The 23178-nt window shown below is 48.3% G+C and overlaps 2 protein-coding genes and 1 pseudogene across 2 annotated transcripts; all 3 read right to left on the bottom strand.

Moving 5' to 3' along the window:
* Positions 1-235: 235 nt before the first annotated feature.
* On the bottom strand, positions 236-5446 carry LOC101831499 (putative inactive serine protease 43). The gene is made up of 6 exons (XM_021229939.2): positions 5331-5446; positions 4899-5120; positions 4556-4715; positions 3877-4139; positions 2986-3146; positions 236-1131 (listed from the first exon to the last, which is right to left on the bottom strand). The coding sequence occupies exons 1-6, from the start codon at positions 5407-5409 to the stop codon at positions 895-897; spliced, it is 1122 nt and encodes a 373-aa protein (XP_021085598.1). The 5' UTR covers positions 5410-5446; the 3' UTR covers positions 236-894.
* A 4239-nt stretch (positions 5447-9685) lies between these two features.
* Positions 9686-10065, bottom strand: LOC121137667 (annotated as a pseudogene).
* Positions 10066-18120: 8055 nt separating this feature from the next.
* On the bottom strand, positions 18121-22505 carry LOC110341827 (serine protease 44-like). The gene is made up of 5 exons (XM_040740342.1): positions 22112-22505; positions 21686-21848; positions 20901-21160; positions 19778-19932; positions 18121-19058 (listed from the first exon to the last, which is right to left on the bottom strand). Exons 1-5 carry the CDS (start codon positions 22446-22448, stop codon positions 18822-18824), a joined length of 1152 nt encoding a protein of 383 aa, XP_040596276.1. The 5' UTR covers positions 22449-22505; the 3' UTR covers positions 18121-18821.
* Between the last annotated feature and the right edge of the window lie 673 nt (positions 22506-23178).

Raw genomic sequence — 23178 nt, 5'->3', positions numbered from 1 at the left:
CCTGCTCCCAGCTCAGCTAAAGCTCCCACCCAGATGCTGATCACTGATAACTGCACCGGGCACACAGGGAGGGGGCTGCCTGCCAAAGCTACCTGTCTAGACTCAGGTCTGAGCTAGCCCAGCCTCATCTCTTCTTTGCTTTAATACAAACTGCAAGGAACTTCCCTCGACAAATGGAGCCCAGTTGTCCGGGCAGCCAACTATCCCAGGTGAGCAGAGGTCAGGACACACAGGACATTCTCCAAACATTTATTCAGCTCGGATTTGAAATCTCCCCACTCCAAAACTGCCTCAGTACAACTCGGTGACCCTGGATGTGACCACCGGGAAAATGAGGAAGGGGGTGCCAGGTAGGACTGTCCTCTCATGAGGAAGAGGTTGAGCACTCACCGACAGACCCCCCCCCCCACCAATGTAGTACAGGGGAATTTCTGTCAGCCTAAGATACTCAAATCCCAGCTTCATACCGCTGCAAGGAGCTGGCATCGTTCCCCTTTTCCTCCCTCCCCCCCTTCCAGCAGTCACCGAGCTGTGTAATGCAAAGGGAGCCAGCCTAGTGCTAGTCCCACCAATGATGGTCTCTCTTCTCGGCAGATGTCCTCCAAATGTTATGAGTCATTGTACTCCACCTAGCTGTCAAGCTGGCCCCCTGGTTAGGGTCAGTTCACTCTCCTTCCCACCAGATAGAGAACAACCAGGTATGGGTATGTCTGAGACAAGTGACCAGAACACCAGTCAGGACACTTTGCAGTTCCCAGTCACCCTGCCACAGTTCTCTATGGCTCTCCCCAGGGCAATGGATGCTGCCTGGAATCTGAAGAAAGGTCAGAGAGATTGGAGAAGAGGTCTAGTGGGAGACTTAAAACCAGCAGGAAGACAGTTAGGCTAAGGAGGTCACAGCATTACCAAGATGACCAGCTGCAGCATCAGAGACAGGTATAGGACCAAGACTCCCCCGGAATCCATACAGGAAGCCTGACTTAAAATGTCTTTGACCCATTCGTTGTATTCAGCGATGTCTGTGTAAACTGAGGGAACGGTGTTGCCACCACAGCTGATGCCCCAGCTCACAATCCCCACCTGGATCCATGTGTTGTCAGATTCACAGACAAGGGGGCTCCCAGAGTCTCCCTGGAGAAGAGGAGAAAGAAACAATTGTAGGGATGGACAAGGGAGCGGGCTGACTGCATTGCAAGGCGCAGGGAGGAGGTCCTCAGGCACCCAGAGGCTCTTCCAAGCCTGGACTCTTTTGTTTTGTTTTGTTTTGTTTTGTTTTGAGACAGGGTTTCTCTGTGTAACAGTCCTGGCTGTCCTGGAACTCACTCTGTAGACCAGGCTGGCCTCAAACTGCCTGCCACCTACCTCTGCCTCTTGAATGCTAGGATTAAAGGTGTGAGCCACCACACCCAGCCCTAGATTCTTTTAACGAATGAGATTTTAACTGATGAAAAGCTCATGTGAAACTTCAACATCCTCTGGGCAATGATCCACCTTCTCTGATCATCAGGCACATAGACACAGACGCAGAGTCAGTTCGGCCCAGGTGAGCAGTGAGATATGGGAATTTGCCTTGGCAGTCCCTAATCTACAGATAACAAACCCTTTCTGGCGAACGTCTAAGCCTGTCGTAACTTATAACCCTGCAATCGTGGTAGCCCTGGCTTCTAGAGTATGTAGCCTGCAGCCTGCAGAGCCCACTCCAGCGTCAGGTAGACTGGTCAGTCTTGAGTCTTCAAAAGCATTAAATACTTTGATCAGCATCATTGCACGGAGGTACCGGGATCCTTATCACAGCCTTAGAAACCCTGCCCTAACCTCACTGAGTAACCTCCATTGGTCAGCTGCACTGCCTTGAAGAGCCCACCACACATCAAATTTCCACTTCCAGTACAATTCTGCATGGCCTTGCCCCACCCTAAATCCAAAGCTCTACAACCAGCCACCTCAAACACACCTCCCTCACCACCTCAAGCCCAGGCACCACCCACCCAAGGGAGTCACTTATCTAGAAGGTGACTTTCACCATGTTCATCCAGCTTCACCTCCTAGTCCTGGCTGGGCCAGTCTAGAAATTTGACATAGCACTCCAGGGTGCATATATTCCAACTCTAACCACTTGTTTTTTGTTTTGTTGTTTGCTGTTGTTTTTAAGGTAGGCTCTTCCTGTGTAGCCCTGGCCATCCTGAAACTTGATTTGTAGACCACACTGGCCCCAAACTCAGAGATCCACCTGCCTCTGCCTCCTGGATGCTGGGATTAAAGGATGTGCCACCAGGTCCCACTCCAACTCTAACCACACGTATGACCACACTTGCTATCCTGCTGCTCCAAATGTATACAAAACTTTCAGCATAAGACCTCTGGACCCTTATACATGTCTGTGCTCCATCTTTACAATGATATCCTCCCCTATCCAAGAAATTCAAATGTGCATCCACTAATACACCAGACCCCTTCTCGAGAGTGCAGCCTTATGCAGAGGGGAGAAATGACCCTGGGGTCCTGAGGTACTCACAGATCTTCAATTTATCTCCTTTGATTTTGCCTTCCAGAGATTTATAACATCTGTGTAGCAAGGCTGTGATATGGGTTAACTAAGATAACAAAGGCAAATGCTCATATCAGCATGGTTGAGTGCCACATAAAACACTGGGCAAAACATTGTTTGCATTGTCACCCTCAGATTCAATGCTTTAGCAGGGTCCCTTTTAGAAGGACCAGGCCAGGCCAACTCACGGGAAACATGAGGACTCACTCCATAAACTTTAACTAAGGGGTTTGTACCAGATGTAGCAGTGTGGCACAGTGACTCACATTTCTATCCCAGGGTCAGAAGGCAGGGGCAAGAGGATCTCTCAGTCTGAGGCCAGCCTGATCTACATAGTGAGTTCCAGGGCCACACAGTGAAACCCCGTCTAAAAAAGGAGGTGGTGATGGCAGATAACTCAAGCCTTTGAGGTGACAACCGAAACATAACTAACTAACCCAGCAAGAGCTCTGTCCCGAGTCATGGAGGCCGCAGATCATCCCTTTCATCACTAGGGCTTCTCTTGTTTTCAGCTGTGTCTGGAGCAGCTGATTACAGTGCTTCCGGAGAAGAATGCTTTCCTGGGCTTCCTGAAGGAGAACTGGAGCGAACACTGTATCTGCAGAAAAACAATGTAGGATCCGAAGATGGCAAGAGCTATCAGCATCCTTCTGGTGCCACTGAGTCTGTGAATATACAGTTGATCCCTTAAGGCAGACAGGCCATGGGGGCTGCGGAGATGGCTTAGGGGTTAAGAGCACTGGTTGCTCTTCTAGAGGACCCTGGTTCAATTCCCAGCACCCATTTGGAAGTTCATAACTATCTGTAGCTCCAGTTCCAGGGGGATATGGCACCCTCACATAGACATATATGCAGTCAAAATACTAATATACATAAAATAAGTCATGAAAGGAAGATTTAAAATGTTTACTTAAGAAACAGGCCATGCACTGGACACCTGTCCCATAGGAAACAGACAAGAAAAATTTTGCCAGCTAGAAAATGACAACCAAGCATCCACCAGAGTCCTTGTGGTCCTAGGGTCAAAGGTCCTGTGCTCTGCTCAGCCCAGGAAGGAGGAAGCTCAACACATTGGGGGAAGAACAGCTCAAACTGGTCAGTGTCACATTACCCCGGCCCAAATCTAACTTTGACAGAAATCATCACGCCTGTCACCCAAGCACCCAGGTCCTGACACAAAAAATGAGAAGCCTGACACAGTTGCAGTGCAGTCGGCTGTCCACATGTTCTCTCTCCTGGCCAGCCAGCTAGAAGCTCGCCCCTGCCCTTGCAGACCAACCCCAGAGCTCTAGACTGTCCCACGTTTGCATGCCACCGGCCTGACTCACCATTTTCACTCTGGTGGCTCCAGCCGGTCACCCAGCACAATGTCCCATTCTTCACTTGGAAGGGCTTCCTAGGGAGGCACACGGGCTGGATAAATGAGGAGTAGTTCACAGGGGAGGCCAGCAGAGCAAGAGCAATGTCGCTCCGCATGGTTTGAAGGTCAAAACTGGAAGGGTAAATGATGTCCTTTACTGGGATCAGAGTCCCATTTCCAGACTCAGGATTCAACGTATTGTCTCCCAGCATCACCGCATATTCCTCCTGGCTGCAAGGAAAGCACATGACCCTTGTAGAGGTCCTCAGGGGCTTACACACCGCCTCCACACATGGTACTTGCTTCTCAGCCTAGTGTTGTATGGATGGAGACTTGCTAAAAGTGAAGATGTTCAGGTGTCACTTGAGACTAGACAAGAATCCTGGACTGTCATTCTTTTTACAGATGAGGAGGAGGTGTGTGTGTGTGTGTGTGTGTGTGTGTGTGTGTGTGTGTGTGTGTGTGTGTGTGTCTTTGCTGTGCTGTAAACCAGGCTGGCCTCAAACTCATAGAGATTCACCTGCCTATGCTTCCCGAGTGCTGGGATTAATGGTGTGTGCCACCACTACCCAGCTAAAAAAAAATCTTGATATGGGGACAGGACACAGCTGCATCAAGGGCCCCAAACCAGGTCCCCAACCACTTACTCATATATACAGTGGGCCGCAGTCAGCACCCACTGACGGTGGATGAGGGAGCCTCCACATATATGCTGGTTTCTGCTCTGCAGGCTCACCTGCCAAGGCCACTTCCTCACTGCGGACGAGCGTCCGTGACTGAACTCCATAATTCTATGGCCACATGGTTCTGAAGAGAGATTAAAAGTGAAGCCATTACGCCACACCGCCATCCATTCCATACACAGTCCTCTGGAAGGGACTATCTCTCCAGTCCTCCAGGGGCAGGAGCTGGCCCCGCCTCCCCAGTTGCACTGGATTGCCCTTTGACCTCCCCGACAGGCCTGTAGAGCCCTGGCACCAGTAGCAGTACCTGGAGAAAACGGTCTTCCTGGAGAGCTGCTACTAGATTTCAAGGCACCGTGGGCTGTGGTCGGTGAAGGACTCCCTGATCCTGGAGTCCCAGTAGGGTCTGGAGACACTGGAACTGCCGAAGGATCTGAAATACTCAGGGGTTTTATGTGGTTCCGCTGTGCTGAGGTCTCTGGACCTGTGGGCATCACTCTGGAATCCTCCCCGGGTCTGTAAGTACCACCTAAGGACCAGGCCAACAGGAAAAGCGCGGGCTGAGCCGTGCCTGCGCCTGCGCAGCTGTTTGCTTGCTGGCCTGACTGCCCAACAGCACCAGTACCGCCACCAACGCCAACACCATCTCCATGGCCACGCCCACCCACACCAAGCCCCACGCAGCCACACCTCCGCCACTGCTACCACCCGGGGCCCCTGTCCCCAGCCAAGGCCTCACTGAACAGAGGCTGAAGAAGCTGAAGCCAGGCCAGGAGGGCCAGGAAGCCGCCCCTGTCACCCCCGAGGAAGCTGCCCATCCAGGCCTTGGGCTCAGGCAATCTCTCTCCTGGCACCCCCGCCTCCCAGCAGTGGCTCGTGCAGGTGCCTTTGTGTGGATAGGATGGCTGTGTGCTTGTGTGCGGCTGTGTGCGTGTGTGCGGCTGTGTGTGTGCAAGTCCAGAGCATCTCCCTGAGACGTCTGATCCTGACTCATTCACCAAAATGCTAGCTGGGCAGCACTGGAAGAGGCTTGGCAGGCATTCTACCCCTTACCAATATTAAACAAGAAGGGGGCCAGAGCCCTTGCTGCTCTTGCAGAAGACCCAGATTTGGTTCCCAGAGCCCCATGGTGACTCACAGCCACTCATAACTCCAGTTCCAGAGGATCCAGCCTCTGTGGGCACCAGGAACGCTCAAGGTGAGTACACGCACGCACGCACGCACGCACGCACGCACACACGGGCATACACACATGAAGACAAAATTCTCAAACACAAAAATAAAAAAATAATGTTTAAAAAACATTAAATAAGAAGACTCCCCAGTCCCAGACAACCTAACTTCCTAACAGCTTGATAATTTCCTTTTTAACCTCTGGTGGTAAAATAAGACCATATACAAAGCCACAGAAATACACAACTCTGGTAATCAATGTAAAACGTCTCTGCATGTGTCTACAATCCAGGTCAGGACATAGGAGCCCCTCCATGTGCCTTCCATGTCACAAGCAGAGGCTGTGTTCATTAATCTTACTTTCATGTGATTAGTCAGTTGTGATTTCTGTAGTCTTCACCCCCAAACATGCTTCCCCGCATGCTGTGCCTGAGTCTGGAAGGGCTGTTTCGCACTCATGTATCTCTAAGAGATGCTTAAGACTGAACTTCCTCCTTCTGCCCCTCACCCTTCTGTGTAGAAGACCCTGGATTGTTTGGCCTGTAGAGTCTTCTGCAGTCTAGACGCCTTGATTTGCACTCATCCTTATTCTTTATTCCTGCAAGGCCACAGTGGGGCCAGATAACACTCGAACTCATCCTTATTCTTCTCTGTTTCCTGCATGTCCACAGTGGGACCTGACTCTCTGTCAACCAGATAACGAGTGCTATATTCTATTAGGAGGCACACAATGTCTACATGGTTTTCTTTTTTAATTTTTATTTTATGTGCACGAGTGTCTTGCCTGCCTGTATGTAAGTGTATTGCATGTGCGCCTAGAAGCCAGGTGAGGCACCAGGTCCCCTGGAACTGGAGTTATGGATGTCATGTGAGCACTGGGAACTGAACTGGGATCCTCTGGAAGAGCAGTAAGTGCCCTTAACTGCTGAGCCTTCTCTCCAGCCCCACCACACACTTTTCTTTTGTGACTTTACAAATGGTTTGATGATTTTGCCTAGAAACACTAATCCCTTGGGGGTGTTGAAAAACAGTGATCTCATAATTGTAGCATTTTTCTTTTGCTCGTCAGTTGGGGGAAGTTTTATCAAGAGCTTGGATATTAACACATTTTACAGGCTTTAAAGAATTGCAACTGTCGTTCCTACTGTGGTGGATTAGAAAACTCAGTCACAACATTTTGCATCTTTACAAACCACGAAATGGAATTCATCCAGGTGTGGTAGCTCGTGCTATGTTCAATGCCAGCCATTAAAAGTGAGAGGCAGAAGCCGAGCGGTGGTGGCGCACGGCATTAATCCCAGCACTCGGGAGGCAGAGGCAGGTGGATCTCTGTGAGTTGGAGGCCGGGCTGGACCAACAGCCTCCAAAACAAAACAGAGAAACCCTGTCTCGTAAAACCAAAAAAAAAAAAAAAAAAAAAGTGAGAGGCAGTAAAAAGGCCGGCTGGGCTATATAGTGAGTTCAAGGCTTCCCAGTGCTAAAACGTAAGACCTTGCCTCATTCCCCCACCCTTGTTGAAGCTAAGATGACTTTGTGATCGTTTTCTACCAACAGAAGCAAAACTGTGCGACTTCTGAGCTTAGACGTTCAGAGCCCTTCAAGTGTCTGCCTTCACCCATTCAGATGTTGTCCCGAGGGCCCTGGTCCTTCTGGAGGATGAGCCTTCTCAAGGGAACAGAAGCATCCAGACCAAACATCCAGGACACTGTGCTATGCTTTATGAAGACATCATAGGCACGAGTTAGCAAATACTGAGCCATTGCTCTTATGGGAAACCTGGGCTTATGCGCCTGTGAACCTCTGCTCACAGTGTTCTCAGTCAGCATGTCTGAGTGTGTCCTAAACAGCTCATCGCATCCCAGCCCACAGCACTTAAACCCGTGCTTAAGGAAAGCTGTCCCAAGAAAACTTCTCCACCACGTAGCTTTCTTGCACCTAGGAATGCTAGGCAGCATCTCAGATTATTGTTGAGGTTCTTTGAAACTGAAAGAAAAATACCAGTAAAAACCACAACTATGTAAGAGAAATGTGGCGGTAAACACTTGTTTAAATGAGAGCCCAAGGAAGCAGGGAAATCATCCTGCTATTCAGCTTTTTCGGGGAGCATGCGTACCAGATGTCTCAATATTTCCACTGCTCCGTGAATAGCCACAACCAGACGTTGAGCATGGAGGGGCACATTGCACAGTATGAGGCCATTCAGTCTGGGATGCGGTGGGTCCCTCAAACTCTTCCTGAACCTTGCGTTATTCCATTTTCTCCAAGCATGGTTCCTGGAAGCAGTCTTGACAGCGATGAGTGCAGTGGGCTGGGGAGCAGTGAGCTGTCACTGAGAGACACCCCGTAAGAGAGCAAGCACGGCAAGACTGGAAACTCAGAGGGGCTGAGCTACAAGCAGCTATGGTGGCCCTTCCAAGCCTTACCAAATTAAAGGGCTGGGCCTTGCCCGCTCTCTCTGCATACCAATGATTTTCTCTGGGCTGAGCCTGACAGATGTTATCTTAGGGAGTGAGTTCCTGGCAGCTCCCGGTGCTTTTTCTGAGAGGCCAACAATGGGTCAGTTTCTCAGAAGTGGAAGCAGGTGTGACATCCAGCATACTGCCGCTCCACACAGAGTGCCCGTTCTGACCAGTCTGTGACTCGTTCAGTTAGGGTCCCACTGATTCTTCTTTATTTTTATTTTCCTTTATGTGTGTGAGTGTTTTGGCTGCCTGGGCCCATGGAGGTCAAAAGAAGTCATCAGATCCCTTGGAATTGGATTTTTAAGGATGGTTTTGAGCCACCATGTAGTTGCTGGGAACAGAACCCAGGTCTTTTTTCGAGAGCAACTTAACCACTGAGTCCTGACTCTAGTGGTCTTTAGTGGTGATCACACTGCTGTGTGGAATAGTGGGAAATATCAGGTTGCTTTTAGGCATTTCCTACTCTCACCTGTAGACTTTTTCAAGCCTTCTCTCTGGGCAAGCCTAAGGGAAATGGTGTTTCAAGGTCACAAAATCTGGCCACTAGGAAAGGTCATCTGAATCTATATATCTTGGCCTTTTTACCAAGAAACTGCAGGCACTATTTGTATGTTTTGTTTTGCTTTTTGTAGAACTCATTGTCATTTTCTTCCCTCGCCTCCTCCTTTCCCTGCATCACCTCTTTTTATTTTTTTAGAACAACTCAGCAAAATAAAATTCCAGTTTATTGCCGGGCGTTGGTGGCGCACGCCTTTAATCCCAGCACTCGGGAGGCAGAGGCAGGCGGATCTCTGTGAGTTCAAGGCTAGCCTGGTCTACAGAGTGAGTTCCAGGACAGCCTCCAAAACAATACAGAGAAACCCTGTCTCGAAAAACCAAAAAAAAAAAAAATTCCAGTTTATTGTTGGACATTGCTTCACACATACATCAAACAGGCCAAAAAACCAAAATAAAATAAAATAAAACAGCAACTGCATAGACAAAAGAAAAAGGAAGAAAAAAAGGAAACCTTTTATCTTTGGCCTTTTTAACCATCTCTTACAAATCAACTACTTATAGTACAGCTAGGTACATACACAAAAGTTACTGGAATGCTCGGAATAAGATTTTTGTTTTTTTTTCTCCTTTGAGATTATAATGAACGCTATCACACCACACGGTCAGAAATAGGACAGAGGGCGCTCTGAAGGCTGGTTTGGTCACCCGTTATCATTAAAAATGGCTGACTCCCTAACACTATGCACAAAAATATAAAATGCAAATAAAAAATACAAACTTTTAAAGTATTTTTAAGAAAACGAGCAGAGCCTTAGAAATTTTGGTTCTTTTTTCCTCCACTGTTGCAAATTCATGTTGTGGTTTTGGTGGGTGGTGGAGAGCGCATGTCACCTATGGGTGGCACTGCCCGCTACGGGTGGGCGGGGCCTGCTCCTCTACTCGAAGGTGACCACGTTTAAATTCTGAGTCGGGAAGTGGAGGGTGAATGGGAAACGGTGGCCTTAAGTTTAGCTTTTCCTTTCTGTTGTCTAGTCATCCTCATTCTGCTTCTCGGTGTCAACGTCATCATCCTCACCATCTTCAGCTACCCGCTTGCCCGTAGGAGCCTCAGCTTCCTCATCTTCATCTCCATCCTCTTCCTCACCATTGCCTTCTTCCTTCTCCTCCTCCTTCCTCCTCTTCATCTACCTCATTGTCAGCCTCCTGCTCCCCATTTCCCTCATTTTGAGCATTCCCGTTGGCAGGTGCGTCTCTTCCATTCTCTGCCTCCTCCACAACTTCCTTCTCCTTCAAGTCCTTGGTGGTGATTTCAGAGATGGTGTCCACGGCTGCGTCTGACATGGTGGGGCATGCAGGTGATGTGCTGCAGCGAGGGAGGAGAGAAACGGAGTTCGAGGACTCTGGCGAGAGAGCTTCGGGAGTCCGAGTGGGAGGAGGAGGATGAGGAGGATGAGGAGGAGGAGGAGAGGGTAAAGGGGGAGGGGGCGGGCGGGCAGGCAGGCAGCGAAGGTGGCTGCAGCGAGCAGAGCAGGACCCGGGAACAATGCAAAGGTGGCTTTTCAGAGCAGCCAGTGGGGCCCTGCTCACCTCTTTTAGAGGGAGGTCCACCCGACCTCCACGCCCCTTTACTAGTGCCTAATAACTCCCGCTGTTTGGGACTGGCCCATGTTCCTCTACGCCAGGTGGAGCTCTGCCCTAGCATAGTTGTAATTGAGGCAGCTCACCACAGCACCTGGTCAGGACATTTTCCAACCTAAGCGGACTGTTGTGCTCCACTGGGGTGATCCCTGGGGCAGTGGATCCCAACTGGAGTTTGAGGAGGGTGTGGCTGCACTGTGCTTGACTGAGATGGGGGTGCCCATAGTGGTGGCATTGAAGGTGGGGGTCAGTCAGCTGTGCAGGCGCAGCATGGCTAAGTGAGCATTGTTCCTAAGGTCTCCGTTCTTCCTCACGTAGGACTAAGAGCCTCAAGGAGGATTCCAGAGAGATGCTGAAAGCCCGTAGACACTGGAACTGAGGAATCACCTGAGATTCCCAACAATTCCAGATCCTACTATAGCTCCTGTGTTTCCAACCCCCACAGGACTTCAAGCTCAGGGTCTCCTGCCATGGTGGCCACAGGAAGAGGAGTCTTAGAATCTAATGGCAGCTGCCCCGGAGATTACTGCTTCTTGGTGCCAGGGCTCTCTCTACAGGCCTGTCTGAGAGGTCAAAGGGCAGCCTAGTCTGGCTGGGGAGGTGGAACCAGTTCCTGTCCTGGAGGGTTAAGGAGACAGGTCCTTCCTGAGGATGACATTGACTCTACTGGCAGCCTACGTGTGACATGGGTGGGGAGTCTGATGTAGGAATCACTAACCAGACAACAGCAACAGCAGCGATAAACCCTGATGAAGGAGAGACTAAGTTTTTGTTTGTTTGTTTGTTTGTTTTCCGGTTGTTTGGTTTTGTTATTTTGTTTTGTTTTCCAAAACATGGTTTCTCTCAATAGTCCTGGCTGTCCTGGAACTCACAGAGATCCACCTGCCTCTGCCTCTAGAGCGCTTCGATTAAAGGTGTCCGCCATGATAGGCAGCTTCATGAAGAGTTCCAAGTTGTAGCCTGCGACATCAGCATATGTACAAGCCACCAAGATGCCCAAGAGGAAGGTCAGCTCCATGGACAGGTCAGTGAAGGAGGGGCCCATGTACAGCTTGTTGTCTGCTAAACTTGTACTGAAAACATGGAAAACAGCCCAAAAATGAGAGCAGGAAGGGTACATGGGTCTTTACACCCATGAAAAAAAATGAATGCAAACAATAAGGACATGACATGGCCATTGTGCACTCATGAACTCACTGCAACTGTGGTTGCCTTCCAGGATCAACAAGACAAAATCGATGCTTATTTCTGCAAGCAGCAATCCTGACTAATAAACAAGAGAGAGGGAGGGAGGGAGGGATCCTGACTAATAAACAAGGGAGAGGGGAGGGAGGGAGGGAGGGAGGGCATGAGAGTGGTAAGGGCACATTTTAGGACGTGAGGTGGGGGAATTGGTGAATAGAATCAAGATTCACTGTATGACCAGCCTGGTCTACATAGCAAGTTCCAGGACAGGCTCCAAAACAATACTGAGAAACCCTGTCTCAAAAAACCAAAAACCAAAACAAACAAACAAACAAAAAAAAGATTCACTGTATGTGTGAAATTGTCAAAGAATAAAATATCTTTATTGCAGCCAAGTATTACCTTATTAAAGGTTCCTTCTCAAGTTTATGGGATAAGGGTTGGAGAGATGGCTCAGTGGTTAGAAGCAACTGTTACATTTGCAGAGAACCTGGGTTTGGTGATCATCACCCACATGGTGGCTCACGATATTGTCTGACTCCAGTTCCAGGGGATTCGGTACTACTACTGGCCTCTGTGAGCACTTGCAGACATGTGGTGCACGTACATGCAAGCAAATTACACATATTAAAAATAAAAAAGTTAGCCGGGCGGTGGTGGCACACGCCTTTAATCCCAGCACTCAGGAGGCAGAGGCAGGCGGATCTCTATGAGTTCGAGGCCGGGCTGGACCGACAGCCTCCAAAACAATACAGAGAAACCCTGTCTCGTAAAACCAAAAAAAAAAAAAGTTTTAAAATCTTTTTTAAAACGTATCTGTAGATGATATGATAGTGTACATAGGAACCAGGGGAGAGGGCCTGGAGAGATAAGATCACTTACTGCTCTTTCCAGAAGTCCTGAGTTCAATTTGTAGCACCTACATGGCTAGTGCTTTATTCAACAACAAATAAGAGACAGATTTACAGAATGGCATTTCCCATCATCTCCTCTTTTCTGTCTAAATAAAAAGAAAGGTCTTAACTTTAACATAGACAAATTATATATAACAGAACAGCTATCAAGCAAGAACACAGTTACAATATTTTGCCCATCAATATTTAGCAAGATTTAAAGAAAATATCATCCATCCCATCCTTGTGAGTCCAAAGTTCTATATGTAGCTTATCTTTTATCATAACTAAGGAAAACTATAATTATAACTATCTGCCTTCAACTCTATCAAAGACCACAGAAGGATAATATATAAACACTAGAATTGACAAGAGACATCTTACTGCCTGGACAGTCACCCGAAGTTCCTCTGTAATGTTGGGGCATCCATCTTCAGCCCATAGGCCACAGTGTGTCTGGAACACTTCTCAGCAAAGCAGGAAATTTCAAACTGTCCATCTGCATTAGCAGTCTGTCGTTCATTTTTCTGTGTCCTGCAGAAAGTCTCGTAGACTCTTCCATGAATCAGGAACCCTGAAGGACTATTTGAGTTCAGCAGTCACTTTCCTGTGGGTCCTGCATATCCAGTTTATACAGCAACAGTCAAGCAGTCCAGGAAAGAACAGTTTTTTGCCCAAATGGCTAATCTTGCCACGTTGAAAGCAAACTCCATAACAAGTTTCTTCAATGCCCATCTTCCTCTCAGACATAATTGGTGCTGCCAGGAGCAGACATTTCTCATTGTCAAGAAAACCCCTAAACCATTTAAATGCCATTTTCTGAAGGTCTTTGAAAGGTTTGAAGACTATCTATCTATCTCAAATATATCTCTGTATATCTAGAAAACCTAACTAACCTAACTGTAAGTTCTGACTATTATAAGTAACTACCTATAGTCTGTATTCAATTATGCATTATGTTTTAAAAGATCAGTATAAAGCTGGGCATTGGTGGTGCACGCCTTTAATTCCAGCACTCGGGAGGCAGAGGCAGGTGGATCTCTGAGTTCAAGGCCAGCCTGGTCTACAGAGCGAGTTCCAGAACAGCCTCCAAAACACAATACAGAGAAACCCTGTCTTGAAAAACCAAAAAAAAATCAGTATAAGCATAATACTTAATCAAGAGGAGAAATATACACATCACAAAATTGACCTTGAATTTGTATCAATAAATGAAAAACCATAAAAATACAAAGTACTCATTTCCATACCATAATCCCCTTTTTCCTTTAAAAAGAGATTGGTTGTGATCATTAACCAATTATAAGCAACCCCATTCAAATGAAAACAAAGATTCATAAGCAATATGGGGATTTGAACATCGCTCATTCCAAACTGCTTCCTGCTGGATGGGGGCGCTGTTCATACCATGGGTATCATGACAAAACTCAGAAACCTGTATAAGTCCTTATTTTCGGGGTCTGTAAGGCTGTATCATCTTAGCTGTCTCAATTTCTGGAGCACATGGCCCACTGCTTCTGGGGGTCTTGGTTCATCAAACCATAGAAGCCTGGAAGGAATCCTCAGCTTTCCATTTTCTGTAGAAACATAAACAAAAACTCTTATCCCAAGTAACCAGTCCTTATATTTAAAGTTAGAAGTCAAAGCATTTTTGAAATATATAAGTTGGATTAATTCAGCAGCATTTATAATCAAGTATACTTTAGCAGCTTTTCCTTCTTTAGCAATCAAAAAACTGAAAAACACAATAGCATACAGTATTCAGTATCTCTCTCTGGTAAATAAATATATTGTATCCCTATTGCATTGACTATCATCCATAGTGTGACTTTTTTTTTTTTTTTTTTCAAGACAGGGTTTCTCTGTGGCTTTGGAGGCTGTCCTGGAACTCGCTTGGTAGTCCAGGCTGGTCTCGAACTTACAGAGATCCGCCTGCCTCTGCCTCCCGAGTGCTGGGATTAAAGGCGTGCGCCACCAACGCCCGGCTCATAGTGTGACTTTGTGGTATTCCTTGACTCCCTACTGCTGGATGCCTTTCCCTTCGAGCTGCAACTCTTGCTTTGGAGATACCTTTCCCCTCAGAACTTTAACACTTACACAGACCACACAGCAAAACCTTGCATTAAAATACAAAAATAGTGCTGGAGAGATGGCTCAGTGGTTAAAAGCACTTGCTGCTCTGGCTGAGGACTCAGGTTCTGCCCCCAGCACTCACACGGTGGCTCACAACCATCCGTAGTTGTGATTCCAGGGGATCTGACACCCTCTTCTGACCTTCACAGGCAACAAGGCACACACAGGATGCCCAGGCATCACACAAGCAAAAGACTCATAAAATAGAAGCAGTATTGGTTGCACATGCACACACACACACATCACAACTTACTGAACATAGTAAGTGAACATAGTTTGTTATCTGTTCCACATAGAAACTAACAAAGGGGCTAGAATACATCTAATTACCACATATGAAGATTCTAGGATATCAATAATACCAAAGGAAGAAACTATCAGCATGCAGACCAATATGCATTAAATAAATGATAGTAAAAATCTACTTGGCCCCACCCCACTAAGTCTTTTTTGGTGTTTTGGTTTTATTTGTTTTTTTTTTTTTCTGTTTTTTCGTGACAGGGTTTCTCTGTGTAGCTTTGGAGCCTGTCCTGGAAATGGTTCTTGTAGACCAGGCTGGTCTAGAACTCACAGAGATCCGCCTGCCTCTGCCTCCCGAGTGCTGGGATTAAAGGCGTGCGCCAACACTGCCCCACCCCCACAAAGTCTTACACAACAGCAGTTTCTCCAATGAGCTCTACCATTATCTTTTTAATTCATGTGATAAAATTGGCATGCAAATGCAAACATACAGCTTTGGTGGCCAATGCACAATGACACTGCTTGTGTTGCAATCAAGGCATACCACTGAGTCAGGAAGCCTCCGTGTGCCTCCGGGAACACAGTTCCACACTGCCCTCAATGACGGGTCAGTTATAACGGTTATGTCATTACTCCTGTGCCTTTTCTCATGGTTCTAGTTCTCCAGCGTGCTTCCCGGGGTGCTACCCCCGCCCCGGTCTAGAAGGACTGTTTTGTACCTGATGCACCTTTAGAGCCACGGCTACACTGAGCCCAGTCCATTGCATGTCCACTGTGGAAGAGCTGGCCCTGACCTGAGGTCTCCTGTAGTCTGGGCTCTGTGAGCTTTGCCCCTCCGCACCCTCAGCTTCCTACACATCCACTGCTGGACTTAGGCTCCGAGCTCTGTCGACAAGAGAATTAATGCTGCACCGAGAGACATAACACCAGATGGCCACCTTTTGTGACAATGCAGGCAGTTGACCTAGAGAGTAATTCATTTGGGTTGGAAGTGCAGTCTCATAATTCCATGCATTCTTTCAGTCACAGCTGGGAAGGCTGGTAAAGATTTTGGAGGCTGGGACCAAGGATGTAGCTCAGTGGTAGAGACTTTATCTTGTATGTGTAAGGTTTGATCTCCATGACTTCAGAGAGGAGGAAGAGAGAACAAGAATTGTGGAGACTCCACGGCTAAGCACTGAGCTGAACTCAAGAAATCCAGTGACAGAGAGGGAGGACTGATGAGCAAAGGGCTTAAGACTGGGCTGGTTTAACTCCCAGAAACAGCTGACCTGACAAGGATTAGCTCTTGAATCCCAGACTTATGGCTGGGAATCCAGCATGGGACTGATCATGACCCCCTGAATGTGGGTGTCAATGAGGAGGCCTAGGGAATCTATTGAGCCTTGGGTAGTAGATCAGTATTTATCCCAGGTATACAAATGGACTTTGGGCTCCCATCCAACAATGAGAGATGCACTCTCACCCTGGACTCTTGAGGGAGGGTCTAGGCCCTACCCTGAATGAAATGACAGGCTATGGACACCCTCATGGAGGGCCTCACCTTCCCTGGGGAAATGAGGGGATATTGGGGGGGGGGTTGGTGGGAGGGCGTGGGAGGAGGGAAGGGAAACGGAGAGGGACCTGGAAGTGACATGTGAAACAACCTTGTTTCTAATTTAAATTTAAATTTAAAAATAAAAATATTTTAAAAAAGAATTGTGGAGAAGGAATAATATTAGGACTTACTTCACTTTAGAGGTGTTAGAGAATTTTTTATTATCCTTGATGTAGATTAGAGAACCTGGGTATATCATATTGTGTCTCTACCCACCAAGAAGTTAAATTAATCCCACCACTCAGGAAGCAGGGACAGGCAGATCTCTGTGAGCTCCAGACCAGGCAGGGCTACATAGTGAGGTTCCGTACCCACCCCACCCCCATATACAAACCAAACAACACAGAAATAAACAGAAATCAAATTCATTTTACATTAAGTCTGATTTGGCAGTAAGATTGTTTTGGTTTTTTTAAAGATAGGGTGTCATGGAATCCTGGTCGACCTCCAGCTTGCCAAGGCTGACCTTGAATTTCTAGTTTTCCTGTCTTCACTTTCCAAACACAGATTACAAGTGTACACCACTGAGACCAGTTTTAGAAGGCATCAGGGATCAAACCCACAGCTTCACACCATCTAGGCAAACACTCTACCAACTGAGATACACCTTCTGACTGACTGTGACTTATTTTAGATAAACAGAATGTGATAGAAGCAAAGTTTCCAACTTCTGAAACTGTTGAGAGTCTGGCAGCTTCTGCTTCTATTTGCCTGGACCACTGCCCTAAGGCCAGTTGCTGGAAGATGAGAACCCTTTACCAGGAAGCAGAGACACCCTGTTCCATACCCTCGGGCAACTATTCCCCATGGGGCAAGACCGTCAGGGGTATGGTGGTCCCGGTAGGGCTGCCACACAGAAGAGCACAGACCTGCACCCCCACTGGAGCAGCAAGAATTGCCCAACTCACCTTTACAGCTGCATATTGTCACTCGCAGGAATCATCTGTCACAGTGAGCACTTATCCATGCATTGCTCCTAGGAGAAAGACAGGCTTGGGTCCCAATAAGCTTCTGCTGAAAATAGTCTCATCAGCCAGCCGTCATATTCAGCAGCCTGTGTGTGTGCACTCTGGTGAATGGTCGCAGCATTCACAGGCAACAGCATTCTAGGTATCTGAGGGAAACTGTTCCAGTACACTCCTTTTTCTTCATAAGGCCCATCACGTCTTGCCCTTAAGAACCATGGCAGTCCGATTCATCACTGCTATACCTGAGAGGAACGATTCAAGGTGAGTAATTATTCATGTGGGGCTCCAGTCTTTGAGGGTTCGGCCTAAGATGGCGGGAGAGGCACGGTGGAGCGGCTCACATTGTGGCAGTGTGCGGCAAACACTGGGAACGTAGGAGGGAGTCAGGGGAAGGTAAGGTTCTCAAGGACACACCCTCCATGACACATCTCCTCCAGCTAGGTTCCATTTTTCCCCACCTCCCAACAAACGCCATCATATTATGGATGAATTTCTGGCCCTCATGATCTAATTGTCTCTGGTCTTGCTCCTCAGAAATTAAGGTTTGCTTCATTTCCTAGGGATCTATTAGTTCAAGCAAGAGTAATGTCCCCATGCTAAGCAACATTTCAACAAGGTGGTCGGGACCTTCAAAACCATACAGTCATCAGCAAAATCTACAAAAAAATTCCCCAGATAAATGGGGGCCCGTTTCTCTTTAGTGTATGCTATAAGCAGCCAAATATATCCACATAGACAAAACTCCAGAACATATGAGACACATTTATTCAGTTTACATCTAAAACCTGTCCTCTCCAAAACTGCATCAACACAACTTCAGATGGCCCTGGATGTGGCTGGCTGCTAGGGTACGGAGGGAGAGGGTACCAGTCAGGACCACTCCCAGGAGCTTTGTGCCGCAAAAGTTTGGTCCTCACGGATGGATTCCCACTGGGGCTCAGGGGAATTGCTGCCAACCACAACTGAGCCAGATGTAGAAGTCCCAGGCTCACAGCTCTGCGGAAATGTGCTGTGCCCCCCACCCCTCCCCCGTCTCTTTCTTTGTGAGTGATCACGGGACTTGCTGGTATGTACAGCAGAATCTCAGGTAAGAACTATTAAACTGGTGAGGTCTAGTGGCTATTTAATACTGATGATATCTCTCCTCTGTAGATGTTCTCCAAGACCTCCACAAGGTTTCTCCCTCCACCTCGGTGGTCAGATGGTCCTCAGTCTGGAAGCGTCTCACTCTTCTTCGCTCCAGGCAAAGCATAGCCCTTGTACAGTGGCAATTGGGGCAGACAGAGGAGCAGGGCACCAGCTCAGGACATTTTGCAAGCCCCAAACTCCCTGTCATGTTCCACTGAGGCAATGGGTTCCGAGCAGAATTTGAAGAAAGGGAAAGAAGGTCACAGAAGAAGCCTCGTGGGGGCTCAGAAACAAGATGACAGCGGGCTGTGGGGATCACAAGGCCACCAGCATGCCCAGGTAAAGCACCAGGCACGAGCTTAAGATGAGGAAGCCCGATGAGTTCCAACCTGAAGCTCGACTCAGTTCTTTAACGATCCAGTCTTTGTAGTAACTCACTTCCGTATAAACTCCAGGAAGTCCTCCTCGGCCACAGCCGATGCCCCAGCTCACGATCCCCACCTGAACCCATGTTCCATTGAATTCGCACACCAAGGGCCCCCCAGAATCTCCCTGGAGAAAGAGAAAAAATGACAGGAACGAAATGAATTTGTGGCACAACAGGTTCCACCCCAACCCACTGGAGAGATTGATACAAACCAAACATGCACCTGTTAGTCCTAAATTTCTATGAGAGTCTGGAATTAAATTTGTTTTTAAACAAATGAACAGTTCTATCTAGTAAAACAGGTTAACCAGGAGCTGGAGAGATGGCTCAGAGGTCAAGAGCACTGGCTGCTCTTCTAGAGGTCCTGAGTTCAATTCCCAGCAACCACACAGTGGCTCACAACCACCTCTAATGGAATCTGATGCCTTCTTCTGGCATAAATGTGTACATGCAGATAGGGCATTCATACATAAAATAAATGAATAAAGCTTTTAAAAGATAGATTAACTGAACATAAACCAACATAATGTTTCTTTTCTGAAAAGAGTACATCACTTACCCCAAAAGCATGGGATGTCGCACAGAAGGGGTGAAAACGCCGAGTCTGTGTTATTGCCTCCCTGATTCACCCCACCCCCAGTCACTGAAGACAGCATTAGCTGTTTTCTCCTGGAGGATCCTGTCAGGCTAGCCCAGGAGCTGTGGTGGTTTGTTCTGACAGGCCAACAGCTTCAATAACAGTAAATAGAGGATCAGGGGCACAGCCCAGGCCCTAATGTCTGGGCGTTAGGAACTTCTGAGGAGAGGCTCGCAGGGCAGGGTAGCAAGCGACCCATGAACTGACCTGGCAGGAGTCTCCTCCTTCCTTACTATAGCCACAGACCACTCCTTCCTGGACTACTGTAAATATTTTTCCTGCATTGTCCTTGAAAAGCTGATTACATTCCTCATGACGAATAATGCTTAGCTCAACTTCTCGAAGTACTCTTGATGATCTACCTACATGGAGATAATTTTGGAGAGAGCAGATCTCCGTTAAGTAGGAATGACATGAGTCAGTTGTAGCTCCTCTGGGTCTCAATATTGTGTTCACACACAGGTACCCTCAAAGAAACCATCTGTTATTCACATCTGGCACTGACGGAAATGAGGCTCAACCTTGCCGAGAATGTAAGACGATGGAAAGTCCGAACCAAGGAAGTAGAAGAAAAAATAGCCCAAGAGAGGACAAAATCTTGTCAGTCTGAGAGGTGACAACAAGCATGTGACATGTTATCGCTAATACTAGTGATTGTGTCTCATGTATCAGGAAAGCATCTTGCTATGGCACGATCATAAACTCTCAGAAAGCTAACACCTTCAAAATACCAATCTACATTATTCCCAGTAATAGGAGACCCTAGAGCAGTGGTTCTCAAACTTCCTGATGCTGCAACCCTTTAATACACTTCCTCGTGTTGTGCTGACCCTCCCCAACCATGAAATAATTTTCATTGCTACTTCATAACTGCAATTGTGCTACTGTTATGAATCATAATGTAAATATCTTTGTTTTCAAATGGTCTTAGGCGACCCCTATGAAAGGGTCATTCAGTTCCCCAAAGGGATCGAAACCCATAGTTTGAGAATCACTGCCCTACAGACTCACTGAGTTTCCTGGCCTCTCCTCGCATACAAGAAGCTCTCTACCTACCAAGAGAGGTACTTCTAGCTTACAGACAGGTCATGCCACCATGAGCAAAAGTCCACCCTAGCGAGTATCCACCACGTTTGGTACCTAAGTCCTCAAGTCCAGACAAACCTATAGAAATCCACCAATAGTTGCTCCCTGGGAACACCTTCTCTCTTCCCCTCCCTTATCCACGTGCTACAAACTCTGGCTCCTTGTCCCTCCCTTTAGTTTGAAGACCAACCCCAGGCTATGAAGTAGTCTGTCTATAGTTGCTGAAGTCTCACTTTAGGCTCACCTCCTTCAATTACTCTGCCCCATCCGGTCACCCAGCACCGGGTCCCAGCTGCTACCATGAGAGTCTTGTGAGGGAGGCACACCGGCTGGATGTAGCCACTGTAATTCACGGGGAAGGCCAGCAGGGCAAGCGCAATGTCATGCACGATTGTTCTCATAACAGAGAAATCCCGGTGAACAATGATGTCTTGGACTGGAATTTCCACTGCCTTATCGGCCAACAGGTCAACCATTCCCATCGACACTTGGTAATCCAGATGGCTGCAAAGAGATCCTGAAGGGTCTACACGTTTCCCCTCCGCACAGTGACGGTGCTCCCCAATCCAGTCCCATCCTCCCGAGGCAGTCACCGGCTACCTCCCTCTGTTCTAACCATATTCCCTCCAGGACCCCTGACCGCCCCATCCAGCTACCGGTTGGTTCTCTGATCACTGTCACTGTCACTTGGAATTGTGTTAGAAATCCAAATGTTCAGGTGTCAGCTGAAACCGAACTTTAAAAAGCAAACAAACAAACAACAAAGCCTAGGATGGCCATTTCTCACCCACCCCCTATAGTTTTGAGGTGGGTTCTCTCTCACTCTGTGGCCCAGGCTGGCCTGGAACTCACTATGTAGACCAAGCTCTAACCCCCAGAAATCCTCCTGCCTTAGTCTCCTAAGTGTTGGGATTACAGGCATGAGCCACTACCACAGGCTCCTTTTTTCCCCCTCAAATAGAAAGCAAGAGGGACAGGTCATAGAACCCAGTCAGGGGCCCAAGCCCAGATCCCCGGGCACTCACTCACCCGAATACGCAGTGGGCTGCAGTCATCACCCACCACTTGCTGATGAGGGAGCCACCGCAGATGTGGCTGCTGGTGTGGCGGACTTGCAGGCTCACCTGCCAGGGCCACTTCCGCTCCGCTGCAGGCTGTCCACCAACGATCCTTGCAGTTCTGTGGCCGCAACCTGAAGCAGGTTAGTGAAGCCAGGGGCTCAAGCCAAGGGCTGTTGCTGCTCTACCTCAGCCAGGTCCTTAGAACCCAGGAACAGTGCTCTGTCCCCTCAGATCCCAGTGCAGGCGGGGAGGGCGGCGTCCTCGCAGATCTTGGGGCCCACTCAGAGCCCATACCCCACACCCAAGGACCCAAGATCCTCTCCTATACCTCAGGGTCCCATCCCCCCAGGCCCAGGCCAGCTCTCTGCGGCAGACCGTGACTCAGAAACTTCACCTGAAGTGGTTGGAATCCATGTTGGAAACCGTCCCTGTGGCAGAGTCATGGTTGAAAAAGAGTGACCGGATGTAAACGCCACCGAATCGAGGGACATCATGCTCCCCTCAGGCTGCGGGGCCCGAGAGGTCTCAGGCATCCCTGTGAGTGGCTTCTCATGTGGGCTTGCACTCGGGTCATCGAGGCCATCCTCCAAGGGGAGAGGAGGAAGAGACAGCGTCCCTGGAATCATCCGGGCCGCGCCCAGTAGTGTCTGAAGCAGCAAGAAGCAGGCCAAGAGGCCGTGAAAAGCCATACCACCAGGAAGGCCTTGGCCTCTGTCTCTGAGCCTCCTCATGGCGGTTACCGAGGCTGCGCACAGTTCTGGGAGAAACCGGTTCCATCACGCGGCTGCTTTCAAGTCTGACTTTGGTACATGGCCCCTTCACAGCTCTCGGCTCCCTCTCCTTGACCCACGGGGCAGGGCGTGACCCAGATAGTCTGAGTGACTAGCGGGGTTCCCTGGCTGCAGAGAGCAGCTGCTCAGAAGCCCCTTCTTCTGGCAGAGGCGTCCACGATAGAGGATGCACCATGGAGCTTCTCAGGCTTGACCAGGCCTTTCCCCAGATCTCCCTTCCCCAGTGAAGCGTTATCAAAAGTAAAATTTCTTAGCAGCAATGTTACCAACCATTGCATCAGGCTGGACACTGCTACCTTCTTGAAACGTCAACACCAACAAGATCTTCAAGACCCTTTAGCCATATCAGTACAAGGCAAATTAAACCCACAATGAGACATCAGTACAAGCCTATCCGGGTTCAAAAACAAACCGTAAACAACCTCAAATGCTAACAGATAAGGGGTACATGCCTAAGAGTGGAATTGCTGGATCTTGAGGTAGACTGATTCCCATTTTCCTGAGACACTGCCATACTGATTTCCAAAGTGGCCACACAAGTTTGTACTCCCACCAGCAATGGAGGAGTGTTCCCCTTTCTCCACATCCTCTCAGCACAGACTGTCATTGGTGTTTTTTATTTTAGCCATTCTGATAGGAGCAAGGTGGTGTCTCAGAGCTGTTTTGATTT

Source organism: Mesocricetus auratus, unplaced genomic scaffold (assembly GCF_017639785.1).
Source record: "Mesocricetus auratus isolate SY011 unplaced genomic scaffold, BCM_Maur_2.0 Super-Scaffold_100691, whole genome shotgun sequence".
Lineage (NCBI taxonomy): Eukaryota > Metazoa > Chordata > Mammalia > Rodentia > Cricetidae > Mesocricetus > Mesocricetus auratus.
The sequence above is the reverse complement of the archived record's forward strand: the minus strand, read 5'-3'. Positions and strand labels throughout refer to the sequence as shown.